The sequence below is a fragment of the Myotis nattereri genome (genome assembly GCF_964212035.1).
Source record: "Myotis nattereri genome assembly, chromosome: 6".
Classification (NCBI taxonomy): domain Eukaryota; kingdom Metazoa; phylum Chordata; class Mammalia; order Chiroptera; family Vespertilionidae; genus Myotis; species Myotis nattereri.
Window position 1 is genome coordinate 6549343 of NC_138081.1, and position 18322 is coordinate 6567664.

The following is an 18322-nucleotide window of genomic DNA, read 5'->3' on the forward strand; positions in this document are numbered from 1 at the left end:
GGGCCGGTGGCCGGCGGCCTCCTCTGGGCTGGGGTGGGGTTGGGTGCGAGGTGGGCTCTGGTGGGCCCATGCAAGTTGCTATACTTCTCTCTTCTCAGAAAGGCGGCTGTTCTCCAGAGACCCTCCATGTGCTCAAGCAAAATACATAAGCAAACAAACAAAATGCTGTGTTTGAGCTCGCCAAGGGCTTCGGTCCAGACTAAGGGCATGTTAGGGGGGAGATGCCCTGAGTGTCCAGATTTTCAAGCGTGGGGCCAGATCCTGGGGTGGTACTAAAGGACTCACTTCTCCCCGGCACTTGCCCAGTTCAGAACTCACCCCTGCCATCAGCTGCCCGGCTTTATGGATCAAGAAAAGAAAAACTCCACTGCTTCAGTTCACTCTGTAAGAACTGGGTGTAGCGTTTACTCAGCACCTACTCTATGCCAGGCACAAGTCCAGACCCCAGGCACCAGCAGTGGAGGAAGCAGGCAAACTCAGCCACCGACTGAAGCTTACCCTCTAGTCAGGAGAGAGAACATAAATGAGGAACTAAGACATAGGAAGTGTCCGGTGGGGAGGAAGGCCAGGCAGAGGAATAAGGGGACAGGGTAGGGTCGGGCCGGGGGAGGGCTCTCAGAGCACAGAGCTGGGAAGCGGGGCCTGGACTCACAAAGGCGTCAGGCTTCTCGACCAGAAGAGGGGATTGTCAAACATCCTTCATATGAGCCAGGGCTAAGGCCAGCTCTGCCCGTAAGCGGCTCCTGGTGTGTTTGGAAAGAGACAAGACTGGCTGCAGCCCGTGTGATTCTTCCGCTGAGAATCCCTTTAGGACAGCGGTTCTCAACCTGTGGGTCGCCTAAGACCATCGGAAAACACATATATAATTACATATTGTTTTTGTGACTAAATTGGGGGTCAACACAACATGAGGAACTGTATTAAAGGGTCGCTGCATTAGGAAGGTTGAGAACCACGGCTTTAGGCGCTGGCTCCACGCAGGTCAGGGGAGGCGGGATAGGTGGGCTGGAGGGCTTCCCAGAGGAGGTGGCTCAGCCTTGACGGATGAGTAACTCACCACTGCCTGGGAAGGAGAGGGCGCTCCGGGCCGAGGTACAGTGGGAGTCAAGATGTGGCAGCGGCTGCCAGCCCAGCGCAGCCCCGTGCAGGAGGGGATGGGCACCCAGCCCCACCTGAGCTTGGCAGAGGCACTGGCCCAGAACCCTTGCTAGTTGGGCCCGTACAAACGCTGCGCCCGCACTGCCCTGGCACCTGGAGAGGCCTGTGATGCCAACCGCTACCCTGGCCAGTGCCGTGACGTCATTCCTGTGTTTCCTCCCAGGTCCCTCCCCACCTCCAGCCTCACCCAACACAGAACTGTTTCTAGCAGAAATCCAAAGAGAAAGGTTCTTTGTCGTTGCTGATCCTCACACGAGGATGTTTTCCCACTAATTATTAGGGAGAGTGGAAGGGAGGAGAGACAGAGAGAAACATCGATGGGAGAGACACGTCGACTGGTCGCCTCCCTCACTCGACCGAGCCTGCAACCGAGGTACGTGCCCTTGACTGGCATTGAACCCGGGACCCTTCAGTCCGCAGGCTAACACTCTGTCCACTGAGCCACGCCAGGAGGGCCGAAGGGAAAGCTTTTATGTGGGGGCGGGCACAGGAAGGCGCAGGTCTCCGTTTCTCTTTTCGTTAAGGAGGCCTCAAAACTGTCATCCGGGAGCCCAAGGACAACGCTGGTCCCTGCCGGCCCCGAGTGGGTGGGGGAAGCCAGCACAGCAAGCAGGTCTGGAGGTCCAGAAAGGGCTTGGGACTAGGCCGTGCCTCGGTTTCCCTCCTTGCAGTTGTACTGTGGGACTGGGATGGGCCAGGCCAGGCCTGGTGCTTTTGGGTTAAGCATCTGAAGGGCCTGGCTTGCCAGAGAGGTGACAAACGGAGGGCAATTTACATCATCCTGCAGCTCTTAGGGGATCACAGGCAAGCCTGGCCTCAGGGCCTGGGTGAAATATGGCCTGAAGAAGGCAGCCAGGCCCTCCCTTAACCATCGGATGGGCTTTATGCTCCCAGCGGTGACATGTTTTTTTGCTGCAATTGCTTAAAAAAGGGAAGGGGGTCGGGGGAGTTAGTTACTGCTCCCCTGGCCATTTTTCTACTTTTTCCTCCTGAATGAAAAGGCAGATGCTCTCCAGAAGGGCAGGAGGGGCAGCTGGCTGGTCCACCCTGCACCTGGCAGGGCCTTTGCTAAGGTCACACAGCTTTATCTCTGGGGGGTTAGGTAATTGGGGTGTAAATGGCAGCCCCAGTCGGGATGTAAGTGCTCATCCCAGGTCCTGGAGTCACCCCCACTCACCTCTTGCCTTACCCTCCTGTGGCAGATTAATGTGGCCCCTCCTCCTCCCACTGGGAGGTAAAAGGGGTGTCTAATTCCCTCCCTTGGTCGGGACTAGCCTTGGGGACTTGATGGATAATCTGAGGGGGTAGAAGTGATGTTCTGGGACTAGAGGCTGCATCAGGGCCTCCCACGTCCACCTGGGTGAGCTGGACGTCTCACTCTGTCACCCAGCTGCCATGTCTGAGGTGCCCAAGGAGCCTGGGACAGGCCCCGGCTAATCCCAGCACTGCCACTGAGCCATCCTGGCAGTGCCCCAGCCAAGTCACGTGGAGCAGGTGAGCCTTCCCGGTGAGTCCTGCCCAACTGCAGATTCAGGAGCAAAAACAAAAAGACTGTGGTTCTTTTAAGCTACCAGGCATTGGGTGGTTTCCGTGCAGCAATAGGTAACTGCAACACACCGGAACCCCACCTGTCAGCACATCCCCTTGGCTCTCCTGACACCTCCCCCGCCCCCCCCCCCCCCCCGCTCCCCCCCGGCACCCTGATCCTACCGCTGCCACCTTTTGCTGGAAAGATTGCGATGGCCTAATGGTCTCCCCTCCCCGGCTCCTTACCCCTCCCGTCTGTCCTCCTGCTGAAACCCAAGTCAGATCACACCTTCTGCTCAAACCACTGCAGGCTCCCAGTTTACTGCGCGTGAACGTCAAGGTCCCTTCCCTGGCTGTCCTCCCCGTCCGCGCCTCCTCCTCTTCTCTTCTTGGCTCCCTCCACCCTGGCCGCAGGCCTTCTTGTAAGTTTGCTTCTGCCCCTGGGCCTTTGCACCTGCCTGCAGACGTCCTGCTGGCGCAGCCTCACTTCAGAGGGACTTCCCTGAGAAAGCATTCCTCCGCCTACCAGCGCTCCTCCCAGGGACCCCTCCCCATGACACCTCGCCCTGACTCTCTGGTCATTTTATTACCTCTCTCCTGACTGGACACAGGCTCCTGGAAGCCCCAGCACCCAGAGCAGTGTCAGCCTGCAGTGGGTGCTGCATACAAACCTGCGGGGTGAGAGCCCCCTGGGCTGGGGGAACCCTGCCGGCCTGGGAGCTGCCAGCTCCTACAGATGACACTTCCCAGGGTTCCTTGCTGTGGGTTCCAGCTCCAGTCAGAGGAGGGCGCATAGTGGGGTTCCCAGGCCACACTGCCCAGCCACCTCAGCACGCAGTGTGCCTCTCGGGTCTCACCCACACCCGTCGCCGTGCCGGAATGGCTTCCTCCGGGCTCTGCTGTTGAAATCTGCCAGGCCAGTTAACAACGTCGCAGGCCTCACCTGGAACTGCAGGCCAGCCTCTTCCCAGCCTCTGACATCCTCCCTGCTAACAGTCCACCGCTCCCTGCCCCTCCCAGTGTCCCCCCTCCTGCCCATTTTACTGAGAACTGACACACTTCAGTGTGTAGGTTTAAGGAGTGCAGCATGGTGGTGTGACTTACCGTATTTTTTTTGTGTATAAGATGTTATTTTTTTCTAAAACCATTAGACTGAAAATTGAGGGGCATCTTATATGCAGAAGTCAGCCGAGAAGGGAGCCCTGCTGGTGCGTAGTTGCCCATATCTTGTCAAACAGGCTTCCTCAAATCATGAGCCTTATTGTTACTGACGTCAGCTGATGCCGTAATTGGAGGTGGAGGTGGAGAGTGCGCAGATGCAACAAGGACCGAGCATTCTGAGCCCATAAAAATGTCAAAAAATAAAAAGATAAACTAGATTATCTTACTCTGCAAAGTTTTTGTTGAGAAATCAGCTGACAATCATATGGTCACTCCCTTGTCGGTAACTAACTGCTTTTCTCCTGCTGCTTTTAAGATTCTCTCTTCGTCTTTAACCCTTGGCATTTTAATTATGATGTGTCTTGGTGTGGGCCTCTTTGGGTTCCTCTTGTTTAGGACTTTCTGTGCTTCCTGGACTTGTCTATTTCTTTCACAGGTAGGGGAAGTTTTTTGTCATTATTTCTTCAAATAAGTTTCCAATATCTTGCTCTCTCTTCTCCTTCCAGCAGTCCCATAATGTGAATGTTGGTAGGGTTGAAGTTGTTCCAGAGGTTCCTTACACTTTCTTCATATTTTTTGGATTCTTTTTTCTTTTCTGATTGGGTGTTTTTTGCTTCTTCATACTTCAAATCATTGATTTGATTCTCAGAATCCTCTCCTCTAGTACTGATTAATCCCTGTAAGTTATTCTTTTTTTTAATTTCTTTTTTTAATTAAATATTTATTGTTCAGATTATTACAGTTGTTCCTCTTCCCCCCCCCATAGCTCCCCTCCACCCAGTTCCCACCACACCCTCTGCCCTTACCCGCCCCCCCCACTGTCCTCATCCATAAGTGTATGATTTTTGTCCAGTCTCTTCCCGCATCGCCCACACCCCTTCCCCCCTGAGAACAGTCAGTCCACTCCCTTTCTATGCCCCTGATTCTATGATAATCACCAGTTTATTCTGTTCATCAGATTATTTATTCACTTTATTTTTATTTTTATTTTTTTAAATAATTTTTATTTCTTAAAGTATTACAAAGAGTATTACACATGTCTCCCCTGCCCCCTCCCCCCTTGACATTCTCCCAGCCTCCCCTACCCCCCAGTGTCTTGTGTCTATTGGTTATTCTTATATGCATGCATGTAAGTCCTTCGGTTGATCTCTTAACCCCCCTCCCCGCAAACCCTCCCCAGGCTTCCCACTGTAGTTTGACAGTCTGTTCTATGCAGCTCTGCCTCTGCATCTACCCCTGTTCATCAGTCTATATTGGTCCCCATTGTCCGTTTCAACCTCATCAGGGCTGTCCCAACCTCACCGGGGCTGTTTCGACCTCACCGGGGCTGTCCCGACCTCACCGGGGCTGTCCCTACCTCATTGGGGCCATTTCAACCTCACTGGGGCTGTCCCAACCTCACCAGGGCCATCCTGACCTCACTGGTGCCGTACCTCACCAGGGCCGTTGTGGCCTCACTGTGGTCATCCCAACCTCACCTGGGCTGTCCTGACCTCACCGGAGCCGTTTCAGCCTCACTGGGGCTGTCCCGACCTCACTGGGGCCGTTTCAGCCTCACCAGGGCTGTCTTGACCTCACCAGGGACGTTTCAACCTCACTGGGGCCGGCCCGACCTTCACTTGATTTTTAGATTCACTTGTTGATAGATGTGTATTTGTTGTTCATAATTTGTATCTTTACCTTTTTCTTCTTCTTCCTCTTCTTAAAGGATACCTTTCAGCATTTCATTTAATACTGGTTTGGTGGTGATGAACTCCTTTAGCTTTTCCTTGTCTGTGAAGCTCTTTATCTGACCTTCAATTCTGAATGATAGCTTTGCTGGATAAAGTAATCTTGGTTGTAGATTCTTGGTATTCATCACTTTGAATATTTCTTGCCACTCCCTTCTGGCCTGCAAAGTTTCTGTTGAGAAATCAGCTGACAGTCATATGGGTACTCCCTTGTAGGTAACTGACTGTCTTTCTCTTGCTGCTTTTAAGATTCTCTCTTTGTCTTTTGCCCTTGGCATTTTAATGATGCTGTGTCTTGGTGTGGTCCTCTTTGGATTCCTTTTGTTTGGGGTTCTCTGCACTTCCTGGACTTGTAAGTCTATTTCTTTCACCAGGTGGGGGAAGTTTTCTGTCATTATTTCTTCAAATAGGTTTTCAATATCTTGCTCTCTCTCTTCTTCTGGCATCCCCACTTGAAGTTGTCCCAGAGGCTCCTTACACGATCTTCATATTTTTGGATTCTTTTTTCTTCTTTCTTTTCCGGTTGGGTGTTTTTTGTTTCTTTGTATTTCAGATCTTTGACTTGATTCTTGCAATCCTCTAGTCTGCTGTTGGGAGTCTGTATAATATTCTTTATTTCAGTTGGTGTATGCTTAATTTCTAGTTGGTCCTTTTTCATAATCTCGAGGGTCTCACCAGACTTATTGAGGATCTCATTAAATTTATCGGCGGTCTCACTAGATTTCTTGAGTGTATCACTAAGTTTATCAGCGGTTTCTAGAAAATTCTTGAAAAACCTTATAACCGTGGTTTTGAACTCTATATCCAGTAGTTTGCTTTCCTCCATTTCTGTCATTTGTGACCTGTTTCTTTGTCTCCGCATTTTTTATGCTTCCCTGTGTTGATAGAGTGGCTTTCTGTGCTAGGGTTCCTATAGGGCCCAGTGGCCCAGCCTCCCCAATTACCTGAGGTGGACACTATTGGTGCACCCCCTTGTGGGCTTTGTGCACAGTCTTGTTGTAGTTAAGCCTTTATTGTTGTAGGTATCACTGGGAGGAATTGACCTCCAGGCCAATTGACTGTGAGAATCAGCTGTGTTTGCAGTGGGTGAACTTCTGTGCTGGAGACACCCTTCTGGGGTAAGACTTGCTTCAGTGGGGCTTTGGTGCTCACTGAGTCTGCCCCCTGAGTGTGTCCCTTATGGATCTGAGGAGTTGTAATCTGGATGGTCCCACTCTGACCACTGAGTACACTGGCTCTTGGATTGCTAAGGAGGTGCTAATTTCGCCTCTTCCTGAGGCTACCCAGCAGGAGCTCAGCTGTGAAGGAATGCAAGCTGCTGTGGGGCCTTGGGCCAGCTGCAATTGGTTAGGTAATTTTCAGATTGCAAAGGGCCAGGCTTTTCATATGCAAAAGCCTCTGGGCACAGCTTGGGCGGGGCGGGGTCTCAGGGGATCAACAGAGTGGAGCAAGCATCTATGGCTGCTCCTCAGTCCTGCCCTAAGAGGCTCCGCTTCTCAGTGTCCCAGTAATCGCTGCAAGCACCTCTGAGAGAAAGCCGCCCTCAAGGTCCGACCAATGCCAGACAGTCTAGCCTCTTCCCTTATGAGTCTGGGTCCCCAGAGACTCGCCCGGAACTGGAGTTCAGAGCAGTTGGGATCTTGAGACTCCCTCCCGATTGAAAAAGACAACTGTGTCCTCAGCTGCCAGACCTTTCCGAGTGCACCTCCGTACCTCTGCACTTTACTTTCACACCGCACCTCCTCTGAGTCTCGGTATGCTTTTCTCTTTCCTTCTAGTTGTAGAATTTCCACTCAGCCAGCATTCCTGTGGTTCTGGATGATGTCTGTTTTATCTTTTAGTTGTATTTTTGAAGTGGTTGTGCGAGGCAGCAATTTCCGGTGTTTACCTATGCCGCCATCTTGGTTTTTCTCCAACTCATTGTGATTCTGTAAGTTATTCTTTATTTTAGTTAGTGTATGCTTAATTTCTAACTGGTCCTTTTTCATGTGTTTGGCATTCTCACTAAGAACCTTGAAAGTCCCACTAAGTCCCTTAAGCTCTCATGAAGATCCTTGAGTAACCTTATAATGGTGGTTTTGAACTCTGTATGCATTAGTTTGCTTTCTTCCATTTCTTTCATTTGTGACATGCTTCTTTGTCACCACACTTTGGCTGCTTCCCTGTGTTTGTTTCTATGAATTGGGTAGAGCTGTTATGTCTTCTGGAGGTGGTAGAGTGTCCTGTAGGGCCCAGTCACCTGAGCTGGGCACTCTAGGTGTGCCCCTGCGTGGGTTATGTGCACAGTCTTGTACTTGAGCCTTGAATGCTGTTGGTGTCACTGGGAGGAATTGTCCTCCAGGCCCATTGACTGTGAGGACCAGCTGCAACTACAGTGGGAGAGCTGCTGTGCAGGAGACACCCCTATAGAGCAGGACTTGCTTCAGTGGGGCTTTGGTGTTCACTGAGTCTGCCTCTTGAGTGTGTTGCTTGTGGATGTGTAGAGTTTCAATCTGGTATAATCTGAAGCTGTCCACTGGGTGCACTGGTTCTAGGGACTCCAGGGAGGTGCAAAGTCAGCCACTGCCAGGGGCCACCCAGCAGGAGCTACAGAGAGATCTTCAGATGCCTCCTATTGCTATTGGGTTTGGAAGTGCCCAGGTGAGGCCCAGCTGTGAAGCAAGGCAGGCTGGTGGTTAGTGCCAGGTCTTAGGCCTTTAATTGATAGGTTTGGGGCATACTGACACCAGCTGCTGCTTGTTTGAGAGATTTCAGGAAAGTCTGAAGCCTGAGCCAGGACAGGCCTTTCATATGGAAAAGGCGCTGCAAACAGCTTGGGTGAGACTGCAAATTGGATGGGCGGGGTCTCAGGGAATCATCAGGGTGGAGCAAACAGTGTGCTCCAGGTTGATGGGGACTCATATGGCTGCCAATCAGCTCTGTGACAGGGGAGGTCCCAGCACTGGAACAATGACCCCTGCATTGACCCCTGTCTGGGAGAAAGCCACCCGAGTTGCTGCCCTGATGCCAGACAATCCAGTTTCTCCCTTATGTGTCTGGGTCCCCCAACGCCTCCTGCAGCTGGAGCTTAGAGGAGGTGAGTCTGAGTAAGTTTGTGCACCGGCCCTTTAAGAAGAACACCTGGGTCTCTAGCGGTCTCCATGTCCCTCTGCCACAACCCCTGCTGATTCTTAAACCCTGAAGTTATGGGGACTCTCTTCCCAGCTCTGGGACCCTTGGTTGGGGGTCTGGTGTGCAGCTGGGATCCTTGCTCCTCACTGGCAGCCTCCACAGGGACGATCTCCCTCCTGATTAAAAAAATGGCACATGTGGGTGCCGGTCCAGCCCGTTCTGCACCTCCGCCCCTCCTGCCAGCCTCAGTGTGCTTCTTCACTTCTCTAGCTGTCAGACTTCCGTTCAGCCAGCTTTCAGGCGGTTCTGGATGATGGTGGTTCTGTATTTTAGTTGTAGTTTTGATGTGGTTGTGGGAGGCGGTGAGTACAGGCGTTTACCTATGCTGCCATCTTGGTTCCAATACCAGCTACTTTTAATATTTAGGCTGCAGAGGGGGGTTGTGGCTGCCAGAAGATGAGGTCTGCAGGGCCCTGGAAGCAAACCTCAGCCCTGAGTCTCTGGTTCTGTTTCACCTGCTGCCGGAGGCCTTGGGGGCAGTGGGGGAGGAGGGGGGTTCTGTCCTGAAGTTGGGCGAGAAAACCTGATGCAGGAGATGCTGAAAGATGCCCACTCGAGGCCCCTGCACTCCCACCTGGGGGGAGAGGGGACGTCACCTCTCAGGCGGCTGCAAAGAATGGACCTCATCCAACTCAAGATGCCATTCATTTGAGTCCCCATCATTTTAGGGACCATGAAGGGCAAAAACGCTGCTGATAAATCAGGACAAACCATCTATTGTTAGACATGGCACAGCTTTGGGGATATTAAAGTGTGGAAACACATGTGCATCACAGATGAAATACAGCCAGAGTCCAGGTGGGCGGCCCCCCTCTCTGAGCCAGGGTCCCCTGGCCACACCTTTCCTGGGAAGGAAGGATGAGGGTTCACCAGGACCCACAGGCCTCCACTCACACTCCTGCCAGGTGTCTGTGTGAGCAGAGGAGAGGGCGCTGTCACCAGAGGACTGGGGGAGCAGAGAAGGGGGTTCTGTCAGTAGAATGTGGAAAGACACCGCCACCCACAGAGCCTGCAGGTAACACAGCCACAGCCCAGCCCTGCCTGTCAGCCCCTGGCCACTGATCTGGGTCACAGAGGATGGCAAGCGGAGGGCCTGTCCTAACCCCTCCCCATTCCTCAGCTCCCTGTGATCAGAGATGGACTCACCAAGGAATGGAGGGTGAGAGGGAGAGAGAGAGAGGGTGTGGAGGGGCCTGACACCTGGAGCTGTCAGCACCCAGGCAGGGAGGTGGGTGGTGTGGGAGGGGCCACGAGGCCCAGGGCCCAGGAGAACCCAAGGGAAAGGCATGGCTGCAGCCCAGGGACTCAGGGATCCTGTGGGGGAGGGGAGTGGGCATCTGTGCCAGGGCTGCCACAGACCCCTTCACCCTCCCGGGGGGAGTGCCAGCCACTGACAGCACCCAGCTGAGCCCCTCTCCTCTGTGAGTGCTCTTGGCTGAAGGGAACCTCCTCTCTCAAGGTCACCCCATTTCCTGAAGAAGCTTGCATGCAGTGACCAGAAAGTGCACAGCGTAAAAGACACTCCCGTCGCCCCTGTGGGACCTGGTGCAGGGGCTGTGGATGGAGCCCAGGCAGTGGGGCCGGAACATTTGGTAGGTGACACAGCTGCTGGGGACCCACGTTTACGGGCAGTGCAGGCCCCTTCCGATGTGCAGAGGAAAGCACATCTGAACTCCAGAAAAGGCCGGGTTGGCCCCCTTGTAGGTCTGTATCTGACTGCATGTGTGCGGACATGAATGCATGTTGCACATCCATGTGTGGGCACGGAGGTCTGAGAAGGCTTATGTGTGCTTACACCTGGGATGTGACATGTGGTTATGAGTGTGCATGGATGAGTGTGCATGTAGGCATGAGTGTGTGCATACAGGCCCCCATGTTCACCAGTGAGCCTGTGTGAGGGTCAGACAACTCACGGAGGCAACTCCCCCTGTGCCCTCTCCCTCTCCAGCTCCAGGCTCTCCCTGGCCCAGATCCTCTCCTAAGCTGTTAAAACAGCTCCTTCTCCTCACATCTCAGCCTCTGCCAGGAAGCCTTCCTTGGTGAAGCCAATGCAAATTCCAAGTGTTCTGTTTTTAAAAAATATATTTTTATTGATTTCAGAGAGAAGGGTGAGGGAGAGAGAGATAGAACGTTCAATGATGAGAGAGAATCACTGATCGGCTGCCTCCTGCATGCCACACACAGGGGATCAAGCCCGCAACCCAGGCACGTGCCTTTCCTGGAATCAGACCCCAGACCCTCCAGTCTGCTGGCTGGTGTTCTATCCACTGAGCAAAACCAGCCAGGGCCCAGCCACTCTCTCTTGTCCTGGTGTGTTCTCACCAATGATTTATGTCTTCGCTTGGCTCTCTGTTTCTTTTGTCCCCATCAGATGGGAGCTTCCTGGGAGTAGGGTTGTCCCAACAGGAGACTGGGAGGTTGCCAAGCATGGAAACTGCTTCTAGGCCCACAGGGGACGGGACTCCTCCTGACTCTGTCTCCCAGACTGAGCTCCAGAAGCCTGGGAGGGGCAGGAGCCGGGGACTACACTCCCTGCACCAGCCCCTTCCTGGCTCCTGATGACCTGGGGGAGTCACACGGAGCGAGCTGTGGGCCTGGGTGGGAACCTGGGTCTCCATCCTGACTTGTGTGACTGGGAGGCTCTGGGCTTCTGGGCTCAGGGGCCTCCTCTGCATGTGAGGGGTTCGGAGGCGGCCTAGGGCCCTTGGCCTGCACAGCTCTGTTGGCGCCCAGTCTCCTAGGCCCTGTGCAGCTCCTTTCTTCCTGCTTCCTGCCCTTGAAGCCTGTGAGGCAGATGATCTCACTCCATATTTAATTGAGGAACATTTTGTAAAGAAATGAGGGCAGAGGTGAGCTAAGGTGCTCAGCAGACAGCGAGGGTTGAACACACAGGGACAGGGAGGGATGGAGCTCAGGTTCTGCAGCCAACACTGGGGCCTCCAGTCCCAGGGCGGGAGGAACCATCAGGGAGGAGCTGCTGCGGGTCAGGAGCCAGGACCCAGCCAGAGCCCCAGGCGGCTCTCCTTGTGGAGTGAGAGCCCAGCAGGAAACCTCTTCAGGCTGCAAAGGGGCCTGACAGAAGGTTCTCTCCTGCCTCTGTCCCCATGGCCACCTCAGCTCAGGAGTCCTGCAGACAGAGGGCAGTGCTGTTCCCAGACCCCGCCAGCAGGGGCGCTGCACTCCCAGGCCTCCTGCTGGGGCTCCCAAGTGAGAAGAAAAGCTCTGAGGCCACAGGAGCCACAGCTGCTTCAGAGCTGCCTCTCCCAGGCGGGAGGAGACCCTGCAGTGTAAGCTGCCACCAGAGCCACACCCAGGCTCCCCGCTATCTGTCCCCTGGCTCCTCCCCTGCACCTTCTGTTCTAGGGAAACCAAATGTGTACCTAAGAGAGGATTAGAGAGCGTTACCTGTGGGCTGAAGTCCAGAGTGTCCTGGGAAGAGAAGGAAGATGCCACTTAAAGATATGAAGGTAAGTGTGTCCCCAAACACAGGGTCCCCGCCCAGGCCACCTGAGCTTCTCCAGCAGCACCCCCACCCGCTGACACCAGAGCAGGGAACAGAGCAGAAGCTGAGAGCAGTGGCCCCGAAGCCGTCACATCCAGTGTCATTAGTGACCACAGGGCCTGCTCCTCCATGTACCCCAGGATCTGGGCCCAAATCCCCGTGCGTGTTAACCCCTCTCTACCCCCACAGCCATGACTCCTCATGTCTCCACCCTAAGAACCAGGAGCTGGTTATTTCCGCATTTCCAGGGATCGTGAGACCGACAGGGAAAGAGAGGCTTCTAAGGCGTTGCCATACCCAGAGCTCACCCAGCAAAGCCCCAGTTCTCCCCACCGTCTCGGGGCCTCGGCTGCCAGCAGGCTCCTCACCTTTCTGAGCCCTGAAGTAGATGAGCAGCCCCGCCCCGAGGAAGAGCAGCCCCAGCACGAAGCCCCCGGCTCCACTCAGCACCTTGCTCTGTGCGGATCCAGACTGGGCCCCTGGAGAAGAAGCTGGTTTCAGTGGGTTTTGACCCAAACCAACTTCTCTAATGGAGACCCTGGGATTGAGAGCTTGGGGGAGGAGAGGGGTTGGGGAGTGGGGAAGGTGACCTTGAAGAAGCAGAACAATAGCCATTTCCGGGAAAGAGACTGAGGTCACAATGAGCAGGTACAAGGCCCAGGCACTGGCCTCAGGTCCCCTCACACCCGACTCTAGGGCACTGCTTCGGCTTCTGAGGCTGCGGAGCCCGGGGCTGGTGACCTCCAGGACTTGGCCCGGGTGACAGAGCCGCAGATGGCAGAGCACACGGGGCTCTCCTGTGGCAGGAAGGCCCCCACGCTGTGGAGAACACACCTTTTCCCAGATCACAGTGGGCAGCTCAGCGCAGGCAGAACCACCTGTCCAGCCCACAGGGGATGGTGCCCAGGGCCAGGGGCACCATGACGGGGAGAGTGTGGGGAATTCAGAGCAGGGCAGGCATGGCGGCCTCCCAGGGCTATGGGTATTCACAGAAGCGATCACAGGGCTCCCCTGTGGCCTGTGCTGAAGGAGAGACAGGAGCAAAGGAAAACGGGGTGTGGGGAGAGGGGACCCTGACCCTCAGGGACAAGCAAAGGCCCCTTTGGGGGGAGGCGTGTGAGGTCAGAGGGCGTCTCACTCCATTCCACGGTGACAGGGCTGGTGCTGCTGGGGTGCCGCACTTGGCAGGTGTAGACCTCCCCGCTCCGGGGTACTGTCTCCAGCATCACCAGGGTCTGGAAGGTCCAGTCCCCGTTCCGGATCAGGCCCGTGGACACCACCCCGGCCTCCTCTTCCTGGCCATTGCGCAACCAGTGGATCTCAATGTGGCCCGGATAGAAGCCGTTCACGGAGCAGACCAGGAGGTTGTGGTGCTGCAGGCGCTGGGTCTTTGCAGGATACACGGTCACTGTGGGCTCAGCTGGGACAGAGAAGGCGGAGGGAGACGTGAGCAGGACAGGCAGGCCCCTGGGTGGCTCACTTTTGGCCTCGTCTCCAGTCCTGGGCCCCAGGCCCCAGCAGGGCCCCACTCAACCACCCTGTGGCCCTGCAGGAGGTAGTGCCATGGGCCCTGAATCTCCGAGTGTGTGAGTTCCAGTGTGATTTCTGGAGCAGGGCTGCCTGGCTCACATCCAGGCTGTGCCTCTTACTGGCTGATCCTGGGAGATCCTCTCTGCTCAGCTCCTCACCTGCAGAGGGGGTGGTAATGCTAACTCACCGCTTAAGGACATGAGGATCAATGGGCCTAAAATATGTACAACCGCGGCTGGAACGTAGCCGTCACTGTATGTCAGCTGTTTATCACATATGGAGAGAGAACATAAGGAGAGCAGAGGGAGAAGCTGGGGAACAGCTTGGGGAGATGGGGGCTCACGGTGTGAAGTCCTGGGAATGTGATCACACCTGAGAGCACAGAGGTGGTTCCCCTGGAAGCAGGAGAGACAGGTGACTCCCTATCTCCAGGGGCTGAGTCCTGAGGGAGAGTGAGGAGCCGGGCAGCACTCATTAAAACACTCATAGTGACACTCACTGAGCAACCCACTCCTTCTCAAAAGAACCCGACCTGTTATTGGGATTGTTGACATTTTATAATTGTCTCTCTTTTCAATTTGACATTTGAGCTCAGAGCAGGGTCTGGGACTCATTAATATGTGTGCTTCCTGCTTGAGACCAGGCCCAATAAATACAGATTAGGAGGATGAGGAGCAGAAGGAGAGGGAGGAAGAGGAAGAGGAGCAAGAGGAAGAGAAGCAGAAGAAACCTGGGGGAAACATTTTTACTGCACCCCAAAAGGGTAGATTTAAGATTGATGGTAAATCATTGCTAACAACTTCTGAGTGCATTTCTTTTCCTTAAAGATGTTTAAATTCTTAACATGGAAAGTAATTAAACAGAATGAAAACACAAGCCAGGAACTGGAGAAAATGCTGCACCAATGTTAGTAAAGTGTCCATCTTGCTGCCTGGAGAACCGGGAAAATCACTGAGAAAAAGGCCCGGACCCCAGGATGATGGACAATAGGCCATTCCTAGAGCAGGAACAGCCATTAGCCAACATGTACGTGAAAACTGTTCAAGAACCTTAGATGTCAAAGAAGGATAAATTAAAAAAAAAAAAAATTTTCAAGTGAGTATTTGGCAATATTGAAAAATATTTAACAAAATAGAATGTGAGATAAATTGTCTCAACTCCAAACAGTTAACACGTAATGACTTAAATGCTGTCAGCCTGTGTAGATGTGACATCAGTGTGTTAAGTAACAAATTACAATGAGACCCTGGCTCCCCATCACCCCCTCTGTAAACACAGGGCACTGAGGGGGGAACAAGACACTGAGACCTGAAAGGAGCTCAGAGAGGCCAGAGGTGCCTCGGAGGCCCCGCCCCTCACACCCAGCCTGACCCTCCGCCCAGGGACAGGCTTGTGTACCCAGCACCCCTATTCCAGGGCTCAGGGTCAGGGGGGGTTTGGCCAAGACAGACCGACTCCCTCCTCCAACCTCCCCCCTCCCTCCCCACTGCTCCGCAACGCCTCCCCCCACTGGACAGGACTGGGCACCCCCGGGAACGCCCTACACAGGACAGGACCTCAGGGTCCCACAGCCGCCCTCAGGCCCCTCAGGGTGCTCCTCACAGCCCTGTGTGCGCACCCCCCCCCCCACACTTCACCCCTCCACTCCCACCCTCTTCTCTCACTTTGCCTCTGCACCAGGAATCGCGCAGAAAACCTGTAGTTGTCTCTGCAGAACCTGTCCACCTGCGCCCGCTCCCGCTGCAGGAGGACCTCCTGGCTGTTGAAGAACTCAGCGATGGGCCGCCCCAGCTCGGTCACTGCGCGGAACTCCCCCACGTGGCTGTCGAAGCGCAGGTCCTCCTGCCCGTTGTAGATGTGTCTCTCCAGGAACCGCACCTGCTCTGTCCCGTTGGAGAAATGACACTCGGACTTAGGCTGATACAGGAAATGCGCTGTGGGGACAGGAAGGACCCATCATGCTGGTGAGAGAGGATGGCTAAGCCGGCCAATGGGAGGCCCCCAGCCGGTGGGGACAAGGACCTGGCACCCCCACTGCCAGCACCCGGGTACCCTGTCATCTAGGGCTGGAAGGAGGTTGCAGGGCAGGGAGACCCCTGGGACCCTCAGCCACTGGGGACACACTGGGCTACTGGGCTGACCCACAGGGCTCAGGGCTCCAGGCTGGGCGAGGAGTTGTGCCATCACCACCTCCTCCTAGACGCCTCGACCCCCCCCCACCCCGTCACCCCAAGCCGTTCCCTTCCCCACACCCGCCTCCTCCTGTCACCCCCTGGGCAGGGGACCTCGTGCCAGGCCCCAGCTGCCCGGGACCCAGGATGGAAACCGGGCATCGCCCTCCGCTTTGCAGCTTAGAATTTACCAAAGTGCCCATCACAGCCCAACCACAGGCGCATCCACACAGGAGGGAGATGGCAGGAAAGGGACGCCTGGAGCAGGGACCACAGGGTCCAAGTTCCATCAGGGGCGGGGCCAGGGCCTCTGAGTGACAGGATGTGGGGGAAGGTCGGTGTATGTGGGGGAGGGGGCACATTTCAGGTGAAGGCAATGCCACCTGCGAAGCCTGAGAGAACCCATGTGCCTCCTGGGAACCCAGAGAACAGGCTCTGAGCCCAGACAGTGAGGCGGGGGTGGGGAGGGGGGTGGGGAGGGGGGGGCGGGACAGGAGCCTGGGGGAGGCGGGCGTTAGCTAAGTTCCATGTAAAAGGTGACTTTCTATCATACTGAAATCGGCTTCTCTGAGTCTAGAACAGAGCCTCGTGTGTAACAGTCACTCAGATAAATCCCTGTGGTCTAATGAATGAACTCAGGCTATGGGAGTTGATCATTGTGGGGACCTTGGAAAGCAGCAAGGGCTCAAGCTCCCACACACTTTTATTCAGACGACACGTTATGCTCCCTCTGCTTCCTGTGAGAAATTCAGAGACTCATTCTCATTTCCCTCCTATTAGTTGGAAGAAACATCACAGGTAAAGAAAGAGGGAAAATGTCACTACATTTTATCTTGTCCGTGGATCTGTTCCAGGGCTGAGCGTCTGTGTGAACTTTGGGGTCTCAGGAGTGGTGAGGACATAGCTGGGGGAAGAATAGGGGGTCCTGGAAGTAGAGGCAACCAAACACGGCTCCTTAAGGGAAACAGAGGACACGATGGATGGACTGTGGCATCGGGGCCAAGACTCCAGGAGGCCAATGAGTTCCCGTGAGTTGATTATTGACTTTCAGCCCCATGGGATGTAAGCAACCTCACTCTCTCTCTACTCCTGCTCACGGTCTATAATTTGAACATATGAAATTGCTAACATTTAACTATTTTAAACCTAAAAACACAGAATTTCATATAATTTATCTCTACTATGGGAGTCCCTATTTGTGGGCTCAGGCCAGAGAGGGGAGATGTAGGAGGAAGTGATGGTACAGGAAGGTTCAACATGGATCCCTCATGAGCACTAACCTGCCAGCCATTCAGGAGACGCCTCTCATCTGTAGGGTCCTTCCCAGTCCTCAGCATCTCTGCTTCAGCTCCCGGGGGCTTTCCACAGGAGGAAGAGAGAGCATAGCCCCACTCTATAGGAGAAGCTCCATTACAGGGACTTTGAGCTTTGGGGGTTCAGGGAGAAAGGAGAGGAGATGGTGGGGAGGCCCCTGGATACATCTCACATAGTAGGGAGAGGCGCCAGCATCACAGATTCTGCTGAGGACAGAACACAGGGTCCTCAAAGAGAGACCCTCTAATTCCTTTGACTCCCCATAAAATGCCAGAGAAACGTTCCTTTGGGGATAACTCAGTACAGTAAATGGAGCACTGGGTGGGAATCATTCTGAGATCATTATTTCTCAATCCTCTTAGGACCCCGATGGAAGGGGACACAGGCTGGGGAGGTTTACTGGAGGCGAGGTGAGAAGAAACAACTGAGATACATGGAGTCCCTTGCACATCTCGTAGTGGCGAGCACCAGCCCCTTTTGTGGTGGAAAGAATCAGAACCCATATGATAAAGGCAGGTGGCCATGAAGAAAATGCCACCATTTTCTAAGGGACATGGCCTGGACACGGCGACAAAGCTAATTCCCTTTCTTCCTCCCCCACAACAGCTCACCCCCAAGGTGCACTTACGTGGTGTGTCCCTGGCCTCAGCCAGGGGAGGGCTCAGTGCCATCAGCATCTCCATCAGAGCGGCCATCCAGGAGCCTCTGGGGAACCACAGACACACCATGCTGGAGCTCAGAGAGGACAGGGGCAGGGAGCAGGGGGGTCTCACTCAGTGAGGACTGTGACCCTTCTCCACCCACATCCCCCAAAACACCAACTGAGGAACTCATTTCTTTGTTCTTTGATTGGGTCATCTCAGTACTGAGAACCAACCAGCATCAGAGATGAACAGCATCATCAGTTGCTGGTCAGAGATTCAGTAGGCAGTTCCTCTTCTGAAATTTAAAATTTCCTGCATTAAAAGCATTGCTTTGATTTAGTGCTTTGAAGGTTTGGTCTGGTTGTGTCAGAAACACTGTGTTGGGCCCTATTGTGAGGCAGCTCTGCTCTGGTC

At 54.3% G+C, this 18322-nt stretch overlaps 1 protein-coding gene across 1 annotated transcript; it reads right to left on the bottom strand.

Annotated features, from left to right (window-relative positions):
• Positions 1-11742: 11742 nt before the first annotated feature.
• On the bottom strand, positions 11743-17992 carry LOC308520927 (DLA class II histocompatibility antigen, DR-1 beta chain-like; the record flags this gene model as incomplete). The annotated part of the gene is made up of 6 exons (XM_081093625.1): positions 11743-11874; positions 12153-12176; positions 12618-12728; positions 13388-13669; positions 15444-15713; positions 17893-17992. 6 exons carry the CDS (start codon positions 17990-17992, stop codon positions 11861-11863), a joined length of 801 nt encoding a protein of 266 aa, XP_080949751.1. The 3' UTR covers positions 11743-11860.
• Between the last annotated feature and the right edge of the window lie 330 nt (positions 17993-18322).